Below are 14,684 nucleotides of genomic sequence, written 5' to 3'. Positions count from 1 at the left end.
ACTCTCCAGCATGCTGCTTGTGCAGCAAGGAAGAAAGGCACCAGTGGTCCTTGGGCTATTGTCAGCAGCACAAGTACACAAGCACCTCTCTAAATCCAGTTTCCCATGGTCGGAGTGAGTGAGGTTGCATTTCTTATGTGTTAAAAGTCATCTCAGGGCTGGGTCTAAATTGACTCAATTAGACTATTCCAAGAGTCAATGGCAACTTGTTAATATGTATTTTCCAGTTCTGTAACTAGCCATCCAATATGCCTCATTGATGAAACAGTTTAGACTGGGAAGGACCACAAATAAATGCTAAAAAATATATTCTCTTTTAATGACTTTAACCCTATTTTAAAACTGAAATCGCATCTGACAATATAAAGCTTATTCTGTTTGTTTCTGCTGTGTAGTAACTGACATCTCACACACATACTTGTCTGACTTTTATAGGATAGCAAGTTTGAGTTTATTTGTAAATTGCACATCATTTCAAAGTTCTTCATCCTATATATGTCAAATGCTGCTTCTATTTTCTATGGAATAATTGTTGAAATTAACACATTTGCTATTCCCGCCAGGTCATAAATTCCATGTCTTAAAAGCCCCTTTGTCCCATAAAAAACATGTTCCTCTAGCATCCATTTTCCTATTCTAGCAAAGTATAATGGACATTAGTGCCACTTTAAATAAGCATTCAGCTCCTTATACAATTTTAAATTATAGATTTGATCAAGTGGCATAAAAAATTACACTATCATCTCTTTTAACCTAAGAAAACCAGACAAGTTCTCTTTCTTTAAATATTAAGGTACTATTTCTCATTAAAAAATGCTTAAAGCTATGCACAAGGGTTTTATCTCCCTAAAAAAATCAACCAGCTATTGCTGTAAGTGCCAAAGAAAATGATATTTCTAGGTTGCCTTTTAATACTTAACGTATTTCTTTGCTGCTAACAATTCTCACTGCATTTAAGAAAGTGGCAAATTTATTATTTCCTTTCAAAGATAGTTCAAAATGCATTGTAATATATTAGTATATTACATCTACCACTCTAGTAAGGTTTTTTTATACACACCAAATGACTAAACCTATCTGTAATTTTGCAGTGTCTTTCACAACAGTATGCCTTCTGTTCAGAGCAAGAGGCCTGTACTCATGAGAATCTCGCTATCAAATTAAGGCCTAAAACTATGTATTCCGCAGCAGTACAGAAGTCATTCCATTACATTCCACATAGTAAGTGTATAACATTTCACATCTTGAATAATCCTAGGAAAAAAGTTTGGGACAGCTCAGACTATAAAATTACCAACTATGGCCTTATCAGTCTGAATGCTAAGTGCTGGCTTTGACCAATAAAGCCTTAAACAGCTCAGGACTGCATTACCTTAAGAACTCTCTCCCCATATGAACCAATCCAGGCCCTGCAATCATAATCTGAGGACCTTATTTGTGTGCCTCCTCCACAAGAGGTCCAGAGGGTGGCAACATGAGAAGAGGCCTTTTATGCAGTGACTCCCCACTTTGTGGAATGCTTTCCCCAAGGAGGCTTGCCTGGCACCTTTGTTAGAATCACATAATCATAGAGTTAGAAGGGACCCCTAGGGTAATCCAGCCCAACCCCCTACAATGCAGTATTCTCAACTAAAGCATCCATGACAGGTGGCCATCCAACATCTGCTTTAAAATCTCCAGTGAGGGAAAGTCCACAACCTCCCAAGGGATTCTGTTCCACTGTCAAACAGCTCTTACTGTCAGAAAGTTCTTCCTAATGTTTAGTTGGAATTTTTGCAGATAAAGTCGCTCAGATTTGGGAAGGGGTAGACTCCACCATGGGAGCAGGGCCGGGGCAGAAGAGTGCTAAAGTCCTGTCTAGTCAAGTTGCGTGGGATCAATTCCAATCTGTTACCTCCGAGGATGTGGACAGGCTGCTTGGACAAGTGAAACCAACCACCTGTCTCCTTGATCCTTGCCCATCCTGGCTTATAAAAGCTAGCCAGGAAGGGCTGGGTGATGGGCTTCACAGGGTGGTGAATGCTTCTGTCTGTGAGGGAGCCTTCCCAGACCCGCTGAAAGAGACGGTTATCAAACCACTTCTTAAAAAAACATCTTTAGATGCGGCCAATATGGCCAACTATCACCCAGTCTCAAAGCTTCCATTCTTGGGCAAGGTGATTGAGCGAGTGGTTGCTGAACAATTCCAGGCATGCCTGGAAGAAGCGGTCCATTTGGGTCCCTTCCAGGCAGGATTCAGGCCTCATCATGGGACTGAAACTGCCTTGTTCAGACTGGTCGATGATCTCCAGCGGGCTAGGGACAAAGGTGAGAGCTGTTTCCTAGTTCTGCTGGATCTCTCAGCGGCTTTTGACACCATCAACCATAACATCCTTCTGGACCGTCTTGAGGGGCTGGGAGCTGGGGGCACTGTTATACTGTACAGTGGTTCCGCTCCTTCCTCCTGGGCCGTGTTCAGAAAGTGGGGGTGGGATGAGTGTTCAGACCCCTGGGCTCTCATGTGGGGTGCCTCAGGGTTCTGTCCTCTCCCCCATGCTTTTCAATATCTACATGCAGCCACCAGGAGAAATCATCAGGGGGTTTGGGCTGGGTGTTCATCAGTATGCGGATGATACTCAGCTCTACCTCTCTTTCAAATCAGAACCAGTGAAGGCGGTGAAGGTCCTGTGTGAGTGTCTGGAGGCGGTTGGAGGATGGATGGTGGCTAACAGATTGAGGTTGAATCCTGACAAGACAGAAGTACTGTTTTTGGGGGACAGGAGGCGGGCAGGTGTGGAGGACGCCCTGGTCCTGAATGGGGTAACTGTGCCTCTGAAGGACCAGGTGCGCAGCCTGGGAGGCATTCTGGACTCACAGCTGTCCATGGAGGTGCAGGTCAATTTTGTGTCCAGGGCAGCTGTTTATGCAAGCTATTGTGAATCCCTACCTTTTGTCCCAACATACCTATCAAGTTATACACAAGTAAACATCTCCATGAAATAATTAACCATTTTGGTCAAAAAATGCACACCAGCTACATTGATCTCCAGTTCTGATAATATAAAGACTACCATGCTGCCTGCTTCACAATGACATTAATGCATTCTGATTTTTGTTAGATGCATAAATGAATGGCTACTGGCGTTTATATTTTTCAAACGGAAAACAAGCATATACCATTGTAGTCTCTGTTGCAGTCCGCGATCTTTTTGAACCAGGCACAACCTAACCTGTGTGATGCCTTCCTCTGTTCCATTTTAGAACAATCACAAGCTACAGACTTCAATTTTCATCTTGTCTTGCAACAGCCCTTTCTCTCCCACACCTAAAAAAGTATTGATTTGCATAACATACTGCCTTATGAAGAAATTTAATTAACACAAAGACTTGAACACTTATTTGTGACCTTTTAGCGCAGGTTGCGCTGTGGGTTGAACCACAGAGCCTAGGACTTGCTGATCAGAAGGTTGGTGGTTCGAATCCCCGCGATGGGGTGAGCTCCCATTGCTCGGTCCATGCTCCTGCCAACCTAGCAGTTCGAAAGCACATCAAAGTGCAAGTAGATAAATAGGTACCGCTCTGGCGGGAAGGTAAACAGCGTTTCCGTGCGCTGCTCTGGTTCGCCAGAAGCGGCTTAGTCATGCTGGCCACATGATCCGGAAGCTGTACACCGGCTCCCTCGGCCAATAAAGTGAGATGAGCACCACAACCCCAGAGTCGGTCACGACTGGACCTAATAGTCAGGGGTCCCTTTACCTTTACCTTTAACAAAAGATTTACCGTACTGTTACTTTTGAATTCAAAATAAACATATATACCTAGATCCATTAATCCTTTAAGTGACAGTAGTGAATCCTAAACAATAAGTTCTCATTTTCAACTTCTCTCCTTTTTTTACATTTTGATTAAGATTTCCACAAGAGGCAGATTTCAACATGTTTGGTTCAAAGCTTTGGTACCTGGTAAGTTTTTCCATAAAGGCAAACTTGAACCTGCCTTTGGGGTTTTCAGTCTTCTTATGGAGGAGCTATAATGGCAGAATAGCTAGTGACCTAATGCTATACCATACACTGGCATCTTGTCAAGAGATAGAACTGATCTTTTGCTTTCTACAGCTGCTGGAGATTCTGAACTTGTGATATCTGTATGAAACAAATATCTACTGTATTATGTTATGTTATGTAATGTCATGTTTTAAGCTAAAAGCAGTGCTTGAACTAATGGGGATGGGGAGGTAGGTTAAATCCACATGTCCAACCTCCTGAATCCCATCAAATAAATGGTATCTGCCTTGTTGCCTCTTGAATATAGTAGCTGAGGGGGGCCAGGTGTCCCCCCCCCAAAAAAAATCTGGGCACTGGTTATTCTACTGAGACTTTCCACAGAGACCCTTCTCACTGTCTCTTCAGGAATTTGTAAGTGGCAGACAACATGCAAAAGGGCCTCTTCTGTAATGGCCCCCACCACCTAAGAAATATGTATGGCTCCTTCATTGCTTTCATTTAGACAGCCAGTTAAACTTTTCTTTTAAATCAGGCTTCTGTGCCCTCCTAGATGTTTTGACTACTATACGTTTTATTACTGTTGTCACATTATTGTAACTTTTTCTATTGTAGTGTGTGAAATGACCTTCATTTTGAATGCCCTTCAGTTTCACTTATCTTGAAAATACATTTTCAGGAAGAGGAAAACACAGAAAGGGTTGCTGCTTAATTCTCTTGATAGTTCTTTGTGTATGGTTTTAGGGAGGGGTCAGCTGTCTTGGTCAGCTTCTAATGTCAGTGTTGAATCAGAATCCCATTCCATAGATCCTTGCATGCTGCAGCAGGCTGCATACAACTTTGTGAGAAAATCACCACCCATTTGCTTGTGAAACAAAAGATTGGTGTTAAGCAAGAAAACCAAGAGGTAGGGTAAGTGCAGAAGGGAAAGGCAAGTTCAAAATTTTGAGAGAAGCGTTACTCAGTGGATAACTGAAATCACACTCACTAATAGGAAAGGACTGTTGCATGTTGTTGTTGTTGTTGTTGTTGTTGTTGTTGTTGTTTCATTTATTTACTGTATAGTAAATCTATATATTACATGTGAAAATTAAGACTTCTGATAATGGAGAGCCAAAATATTAGTTTCCAATGGTGATAACTATTTATTGTTTCTGACAAAAGTTTTCCTCCCACTGATTTCAAAGAGCCTTTCTGATGTCAAGTAATGAGAAATTAACATAGATAATAAGTTAACATAGATTGACTTCACTTGCCATTGCACAGAACATGGGTTATCAGATTCAGATTATGATAGATGAAGACCCAAAGAACCACAGGACTAGTTTCCACACCCAGGAGATGAGTTTTTAAAAACAGCAGCTGCCATGTAGCAATTGTGCAGCAAACTGCTTTTGAAACAGAGAGATGTTTCAAAAGTAGTTTGTAACATGACATGGGTTTCTGATGCTCAAAGAAAGGAAAAACATTCAAAAGTCCCTCTGAGTATATACATGCACTGAAAGATCTTAGCCTCTTTCTGTAGACCAGCAGCATACTCATATGTACAAGTATCTATTGTATCATGTAACAACATATATAAACCATCTTTCACTGCAAAGTAATCCCGGGGCAGGTTTCAAGAGTATTTAAACAATATCACAAAGCAAACCATAAAATACTAATAAACATTAGTATAAACGATTACAGTAAAAGTAACAAAGGAATAAACAAAGACCTCAACCAGTTAAAAGCAACACCTAAAAAAGTTTCAAAGCCAGGGGCACCACTACACAAAAGCCTGTCTCTTGTCATGGCATAGCAGGCCACACCCACCAGTGGGACAAAAACCAATGCGTCCTCTGCCAATCTCAGGATCTAGGCTGGTCTCGTTAATATTTATTTATTAAGTATACTTTTGCCCTTCACCTGAATATCCGAAAGCCCAGCGCACACACACACACAATCTATCTATCTTGTGAACAATAATTCACCTAAAACCACAGTACATTATTCACAATATAATCTCAATAAAAATGATATGGCAACAGGAACCACATAAAACACAGTCACAGTCATTGTTATACTTCACTATATCCAAAGGTCTAGGTAAAGGGAAAGGCACTCCAACAAGTACCTGGGTTCCAGGTAATCTGGGGTTTTGTAAGACAACCCTAATGCCTTAAACTTATCCTAGTAACAAATACAGGCAGCCAGTGCAGTTCCCACAGAATGGATGTTATATAAGCTCATGCTTAAGCACCTGAACAATATTCCGCACCAGCTGCAGTTTCTGTACCATCTTCAAGGATAGCCCTATGTAGAGTGTATTGCAGTCATTGAGATATGAGGTTACCAGAGTGTGTATTCCTGTGGCAAGTTTGGTCTAGGAATGGCAGTAGCCAAAGAACAGCTGGCTGAGGGAACCAGGCCAAGAGAAAAAAATATAACCACCTTAAATGTATATAATTATCCACTTACTTTCAATTATTGACCTTAGAGCCAATATTATAGCATGCCATTATATTATTTCCACTACTAACAATAATCATATTTTATAGCAAGATTTTACATTTTGTTTCACTTATTTTTATCTGATGCAAATGGATTGTCACAAAATGCTCCTGACCAACTAATCAATCAATTTGAAGCATCAATAGAAACTCCAGACATCTCATTTTCAAGATAAGCTTTGATCAAAGTATATCATCTTTTCTAAAATATGCATTTCTAATAAAAAATGTTTTAAATGATGAGATACAAATAAATGCAGAGGACAGCGAAATTTCATCCCTTACAATTTAAGCCTCAAGTTAAGTTCATCACACTAAAAAAGAAAGCACTCCTCTATAAATCAATATAATTTTCAAAGGTTTGCAGAAGTCATCCTTCATAACAAGGCCACAGATACTTTCTTCTTATTTCCTGCAGTGAAGTGTTCATACTTCAGTGAGTCATTTGAACATCAGTCACAATGTAGCACACAATTGAATCTCCACTCCTTAGAGCTTTTAGGTCAGTTTTGTTCTACTAGCAATCATACACACACTTCTATAACTGGGGTTTACTTCTGAGCAATGATGCTATTAATTGCATTACACCTTGAACATTGCCCAAGTGTTCATAGAAGACATAGGAAACAGCTTATACCAAGCTGAACTTACTAGCTTGTCTACACTGACTGGCAATGCCTCCCCAGGGTTTCAGACACACTTCCCTGAGAGTAAGTCTCATAGAGCTCAGTGGGACTTCTTTCTAAGAAGACATGCATAAGTCATAAATAGCAGCCTTAACTTTCTTCACCATGAGTAATCCCCCGTCCCCGTCCATAACGTTCCTAATTGAACACTGTAAATGACAGTGAAATAGTAAATACACTTCTCGTAAAACTACAGAAGACCTCAAAAGTTAGATTTGAATGTCTTCTGTAAGATCAATAATGCCTTTGGCTCTTAGGCATGGTCAAGCATTTAAGTTGAATGGGGCTTACTTCTAATTAAGTGCTCACAGGCATGCAGTCTTAATATTTGCACTAAATGCAGTCACAAACCTTTCATTATGATATTACCTGACATACAAATATACATACTTTCTGATGCAAGATGAAGGTTACTTTCACCATTCATCCACAGAAAACAATATTTCTTAAAAAGGTCACTTTAATTGATTGAGGCATATGCATGTAAAACTGGCTTCACTGCAGACTTCAGGAAATCCAATTTAAATAGCTGTTCAAATATTTGTCTTGAAAAAGGTCAAAATTATATTTAGCCAAAAAGAAAAAGTATACAAAGTAGGGGGAGGAAACGTGTAGTTTAACTTGCTAAAAGATTACAAGAGGTTTGGTATAAACATAACACTATTCTGCAGAGATTTCCAGGCCCTGATTGTCAAACAGTTCAGGAAAAGGAGGGACTGGGAGCATACACAATGGGCCGGAAGAGGCAGCCTGATGCGGCTGGAGGCAATTAGTAAGGAGCGTTTTATACCAGAATTAAAACTTCATCCTGAAGTAGTAAACGCTGACAAGGCATGGCTGGAAGAACACGCTTAGTTGCGTAGCCCCTCCTCTTACCGCTCGAGCGAACGCCGAGCTGCTCCTCCCTAAGTAATTCTACAACTCCCCAGAAACTGGGAGGAGGCGAGGGAAAGATATTCTGAAAACTTCTCTGGGCTGCCTTAAAGTCAAGCTTGAGGAATACTCTCATTACCAGAGGGGGGGACCCCAAACACCATTTACTTCTCATTAATTCTCTCGGTTGCAAAGGGGCATGCAGCATCGTGGTCAGCCATGTAATTGCTAGCAGGAAGAAAAAAAACAACCTTCAACCTTTGCCTTGTTTCCATTCTTTGTTTCTGTAAAGGAGCTCATAGGAAAAAAATGGACCACCGCGTGTGAGGTGGGGGGGGGGATATATAACCAAGAAATCGCTCTGCTTATGACAAGGAAATGCTTGGGCAGATCCAACGCCCTCTTTCCCCGGCATGAGTAACTTCCACATGCTTCTCACTAACTCAGCCCCACGAGAGACCAGCAGGGTGCCCAACAGACCGCTCCAGCCCAGCTTGACAAACAACCACCAACAGCACACGCGCCGAAAGTGAAAGCAGCGCTTGTTCATCAGGTCACTCTGCATAACCAACTGCAATACGCGGAGCCCACGTTGCAATATATTATGTTTTTCACTCCGTCGAAACATTTGGAATTTGCAGAGATCTGCTATTAAAATGCACACGCGCTCGCACACACACTCACACTGACAATTATTCTATCCAAAGTGCCTGGCACTGGATCTCTGAAGCCTGTTGTTCCTTTCCTCTGCTATATGACCCCATCGTTCGACTATAAAGGTCCTTGATGTGGAAATGTGGAGACACGAATCAATCGCACCGTTTGTCTGTGTTAAATCCATGTTGTTGGCAACCTGAATGAACAGCGCTCAAACATACAATGGTACTGTATTCATTTTCTCTCTCTATTTTTTTAAAGCACGCCTGATTTAGCCTTAGCTGGCAGATTTATGGGCCCTCCTTTCTCTTGACAGCTTAGCTCAATGTATTTCATATATGCGCACACACACACACACACACACACACACTCATCCAAAAAGTTAACTCTTCCATTGCCTGGAAGTATTGAATTGCAGATTCATCCCCAAACAGTTAAAGGGTGAAGATTAGCAGAGGCTCAGATAGGATTACACCAATGGTGGGGTGGAGGGAAGTGAGGAGGGATATCGTGGGAGAAAAGATGCCAAGACACATCCTATGGCTGTTTATGTCGAGGCAGCCCTTGTGATCCGAAACCCATTGTCGAAGGGAAAGGCTGCAACGAGAGGGTTGTGTCTCTGGTGTGAAAAACAGAAAGCCAGGGCTGTATACCTAACCTATCACTCCAGTTCCCCAGAGCAGCGGGATGCCTGACGTCCTTTTTTGCAAGGGAGGGAGACAAGAATATCCCAATAAGCCCAAAGCGTCTCAAAGCAAGCCTTACCTTGTGCCAGAGCTTGCAACATGTGGAGCTGAAGGAAGAGAAACGCCCACCATCCCCGGCAGAAGAAGAAACAGAAGTTTAACTTTATCATCACTCGATCTCGCCACCTATTCCTCGGCGGAGCAAGGTTCCCAGCCCCCCTTCTCCGGATCACTATTTGCTCCACACGATCCGAGGAGGGCCCGCCACCAAAGCTCACTCCGTCCCCCAGAGAGGCCATGTTCTGGCGGGGGGGCCTCCCGCTGCGGCCATCCCGAAGTTTTCGGGGGACCCGAGCCCCCGCCGGGAAGGAGCCGTGGTCTCCCTGGCTCGCGCCCACTTTGCATAGAAACCCCAGGCGAAAGCATTCCCTGTGCATGACTGCCTTGCAATCGCCGCCCCAATCGATGTGTCTCGTGGAGGAACTGATTGCACCAAAACAAGCAGGCAGAAATGCAAAACACATGTTCCTCTGGACTCCTCCGATGCCTTCACCACACACACAAACAGAAAGAGAGAGAGAGTGTGTGTGTATTAAGTTTACTGGCGTCAATATCTCAACAGATCGCGGTTCTTCATCACATCCCTAGCAAAAAGCAAAAGCCATCAGAGCACGGCGGGAGGAAGAGAGCGGTCCAGCTCCGCCAGGCACCGGCAGACAATCCAGAGAGCACCTTCCATAGCCACCAAGATGACGGAAACTGCCCGCCCCCCTGATGCTGAAGAAGCGTGGCTACGGTTTCTGCGCCGCCGTCCCTCTTCTTCCTCCCCTCCTCCTCTCCGGAGCAAAGACCCTGCGCTCCTGAAGTTCTAAATTCTCGGGCAAGTCCTTCAGTCTCGAGCGAGGCAGGGAGGAAAAGCGATCGTGGGATTCAAAGAGTCACTCCAGCCCCGCTCCAGTCAAAGGAAAAAAGTGGGGAAGCCCCACGCTGACAGGTCGGGCTGGGTCCCGATGAACCTTCCCTTCTCCTCCTTGCAGAGCCGCGGGGATGTTCTTGCGCATCCGATTTCCTTCATCCCTCCATCCCTCTCCGGAGTTGCAATCGCGGCGTGTCCCCCCCTTTGGACAGCAGTCGCGAAGGCTCGTAAGATCCCCAGCCGAGCAGGTAAACTGAGCCCGCGCCTGGCTGCGCTGCTCTTTCCAGCTCGATTTGCAACCAGTTACACGCCAGGGGGAGGCGGGAGCGGAGGGGGGGGTGTCTCTCTCTTGAACTCTCCAGCGAAGGTGGGGGAAATCTGATCAGGTTTCCCTCGCAGGAGACAGGAGGAGGTTGCTGGGAGAGAGGGAGAGACGGGGAGAGGAAGCAACAGCTCACCTCCAAGGAGGCTTCCTTCTCCTTCTTCTCCTCTTCCTCCTCCTCCTCCCCACTTCTGGGTCAACTGCGGAGGCAGCCCAAGGCAGAAGCCCCCCCAGCCGAGCAGGGAAGGAGACCCACGGAAGCAGCAGCAGCAGCAGCAACAAGGTGAAATCCTCCGCTTGGCTGGCCACCCCCGGCGTCCCTCGTTGCACAAGCCCGGAGGGATCTTCCTGTGCTCGCTCGCTCTCTTACGCAGAAGCTGTAAACACAAGGAAGGGAGAGGAGAGCCGTTCAGAGAGGGAGGACGGAAGGCGACACCGCGACACCCCCAGCGCCAGCAGACCCGGGTTCAAAAGAGCTTCGAAGATGCATCCCCTTCCCAACTGGGACCATCGCCACGAGATGGATGCTTAACCCTTTCGGGACTGCCTGCAACGCTTCTTTCTTTCTGGGACTTGCCCGGGGGGGGGGAGTTGCACAAATATCAGGTGGGGCACCGAAACGAGCCGGGGGGGGGGGAGATTTGTGCACATTGGTGGCTACGTCCCACTTCGGCCAAGGCAGCGATCCTAAGCACATGCTTGACCTGCGTGCAAGCCCCAGGAATCTGAAAGGGGGCTTGCTTGCTGCTGAGCAAGCAGGCTTGGTGTAGGGTTTTTTAGTCTACACATCTCTTCTCTGCCCCCCCCCCCCAATATTGAGTGAGATCTGCTCCCAGGTCCATTGATTTCAGTGTGTGTTGTATGTGAAACACCCACCCCCCAATAACTTTTTCAGCCCCTTTTGTCTACAGTGCAGTCCTAAGCAGCTTCACTCAAAAGCAAACCCCACAGACTAGACCCATAGATGGGCGTCTGGATTAGACCCATAGAAACCGGACCCCAAATGGGTCTCACTTTCAAGTGTATTGTTTCAACCCCCAGTTTCTGTTTCTCTCACCCCTGCAGTCCTCACACTTAACTTTTCCGTCCATCACTCTCCACCCCTGAAATCCACCCTTAGTTATCTATTTAATAAAATTCATATACTCTTTGTAGAAAAAACAGCAAACCTCAAAGCAGTTTACAAAAAAAAGATCATACAATAAAATTATCACTGAAATGTATCATTATTCTTCATCCCACCCATCACTCCTCCTCTTCCCTGTAAGCTTTACCCAGCTTTCATATTGTTCTCTGTCTGGCCTGCATTTCCCTCCCACCCAGGGCCGGCCCACACACGAGGCAAGGTGAGGCGAATGCCTCAGGCGGCAGGATCCACAGGGCAGCAGATCTGGCCTCCAAGGAATGCATCACACACTGCTGCTGCCAATCCATGCACTCCTCAGAGGTCGGATCCACCTCCTCCTCAGCAGCCCCACCGCCACCAATGCAGCAGCCTCTTGGTGAATAGGAGGCAGTCCTGGTCTTCTCCCACCCTTGTTCCCTTCTGGCTGGGGAGGGCACCATTTTGTGGTTTGCCTCGAGTGCCAAAATGCATTGGACCAGCCCTGCTCCCACCCCTCTCTCAAATGCATTCCCTGAGACAGGGTGGGGTGGAGGTCCCCTATTGCCCTATCCTACTTCACAGGGCTCTTGTGAGGATATACACAAGAGATTATCTTTACAATCAAACAGCCTGCAAATTTCGAGAAGCAAATACAATACATGAAACAAATAATAATAGTCTATGGCCTTCTAAATGGGAGGGGGGTATTGTTTTTGTTTATTCCTATGTTATGTATTTTTGTGTCTTTATATTGTAAACTGCCTTGTGATCCTTCAGGGAAGGGCGGTGTAGAAATTTTCATACCAATAATAATCTTAATAATCAGGGGTTGTTGTTTTTCCCCAGCCGGAACTTGCCGGAATTCAGTTCTGGCACCCCTCAGGTGGGCACGTTGCCATTATAAGAGAACAAGGGAGGTGTTCGTGGTGAGTTCTGGTACCCCTTTTTATGGAAAAATAGCACAAATGATAATAAACAAGCCTGGGAGACAAAATAGCCGCCATGCCAGGCTTCCCTGAGGAGGGGAAAGGAAGGCAGGATTTTGTGCTTGGAAATGGTCCTAGTTGCCTCCTCTGAGAACATTCATGCTCCTCTGAGAGCTTTGGTCTTCTTTCTGTCAAGAAGATTGAGAGAGAACTTGTTTCTATCAAGAACTGGGAGACTGAGAAACCTGCTCCCAGAAGGGGCCTCGGAAAGCCGGCCCACCCATGAGGCAAACTGACACAACTGCCTCAGGCAAACAAGGCCAGAGGAATCCTACTCCATGAGGGGAGGAAAAACTTCCTTCAAATGTGTCCTGAATTGGGAAGCAGCATGTATTATAATTAATAATAATAATGGCTTAAAATATAGGAACATGTAACATGGAAATGTCTCTCTTTCCCCCCCTCCTGAGGGGAGGAAAACTTCCTTCAAATGTGTCCTGAACTGGGAGACAGTATGTCAGTTATGACTAATAATAATAATAATAATGGTGGCTAATAAATATAGTATATAAAATAAAAGCCTGTTTCCCCCTCTCATGAGAAGCGCTTCCTTCAAATGTGTCCTAAATAGAAGCAGCATGTATGTGTCTGTTATAATTATTACAGATGCACACAACAGCAGCTAATAAATAGGAATATATAAAATAGAAAAACTATCTTCCCCCTCATGAGGGGAGTAACGCTTCCTTCAATCATGTATTGAACTGGGAGACAGCATGTATGCGTGTCTGGTGTGATTATTATTACAGACACACACATTAATAAAAATGTTAATATAGAAATATTTATACTTTGCTTTTCCCCAAGGGAAGCTTCCTTAAATGCGTCCTAAATAGGGAGGCAGTGTATATATAACGAAAATATACTTAAAAACAAAACAAAAAACCTAAAATGAAACAATTTGTGCTGGATGGCATTACATTCGCCGCATACATTGTTCTGAATAACAATGACTAAGATAGAGAACCAGAAATCTTAATTTTAAAAATCTTAAAATGCGATCATTTGTGAGGGGTGACTTTACATTCGCCGCATACTCTGTACCTATCTGTTGTTCTGAATAAAAATAGCAGGCGCAGGGAAACCTGCGAAGGGGGTGGCTTTACATTCGCCACATACTTTATATATACTTTTACTGTTTCTTATTTCTCGGCCGCCTGCTCTCCACACAGGCGCTGAGAGGCGGGCAGAGCAGCTCCTCGCCTCAGCGCCCCTTCGCAGAGACTGGCGGAGTCTGGCGGGCGAGAGGGAGAATAAAGAGACGCCCGCTTTCCCGCCGCTAAAACCTCCCGCAACGCTCCGCCCACCGCCCTCGAGCGCCGCCTTCCCGCTCGGCGATTGGCCAAGGAGGCGCGTGAGGGGAGGAGCCCGGAGTGTGGGGTGTGTCCTCCTCAGCCGCCCCGCCCCGAAGGCCGCGCGCTTCCCCCCCCCTTTTCTTTTTTTTAAACCCGTCTGCCTAACGACTGGGCGCGCGCGCGCTCAGCTTCCCCCGCCTCCCTGCCCGCTTCGATTGATTGGTTTGAACCCGGCGTTCTCCCCCCCCCGCTTCGCGCTTTCTGGCTCAGTCGCGCGCCCCCTGCAGGGCATTGGAGGGAAGCGCCTCTGCAGCAGCCAGCAGGAGCGAAAGGGACGGCGCCGCCGCCAGAGAGAGCATTTGCGAGCGGGGAGACACGCCCTGGATCGGGGGCGGGGGGGGGGGAGAATAGAAATACTAGCCGTGGGAGGAGGAGGAGGCTGCAGCGGTGCTCCAGGCTGCATGTTTCCTGCCTTTGTGTCTGGCAGATCCTTGCTGCCGCCGTTAAATTTTTGCAGCAAGCGAGAGAAGGGGAGGCGTGGGATGCGGGCGGGGGTGGATTTGACAAAAGCCAGGAAGCCGTGCGGGGGGGGGGGAGGAAGCTTTTGCAAATACCTCCCCACCGCCCATCCTCGTTGCTTTAAGGCGCTGCTGTTGTCTGCCCGGGCTTGGCTTAGTTTGTTTCGC

At 45.5% G+C, this 14,684-nt stretch overlaps 1 protein-coding gene across 5 annotated transcripts in view; it reads right to left on the bottom strand.

Annotated features, from left to right (window-relative positions):
• The window catches only part of SDK1 (sidekick cell adhesion molecule 1), a 589,097-nt gene extending 575,144 nt beyond the window's left edge, over positions 1-13,953 (bottom strand). For 3 of the 5 annotated variants that reach the window (XM_053365834.1, XM_053365835.1, XM_053365836.1), the window contains exons 1-2: positions 13,823-13,953; positions 9,454-10,989 (exon numbers count right to left, since the gene is read on the bottom strand). In XM_053365834.1, coding sequence (XP_053221809.1) covers positions 9,454-9,898 — 445 coding nt within the window. In that variant the 5' untranslated portion in view covers positions 9,899-10,989; positions 13,823-13,953. Of the gene's footprint in view, positions 1-9,453; positions 10,990-13,822 lie in introns of those variants that run through there. The other 2 variants (XM_053365837.1, XM_053365838.1) reach the window with 2 other exon arrangements.
• Positions 13,954-14,684: the final 731 nt, after the last annotated feature.

Source organism: Podarcis raffonei, chromosome 14 (assembly GCF_027172205.1).
Source record: "Podarcis raffonei isolate rPodRaf1 chromosome 14, rPodRaf1.pri, whole genome shotgun sequence".
NCBI lineage: Eukaryota > Metazoa > Chordata > Lepidosauria > Squamata > Lacertidae > Podarcis > Podarcis raffonei.
The sequence above is the reverse complement of the archived record's forward strand: the minus strand, read 5'-3'. Positions and strand labels throughout refer to the sequence as shown.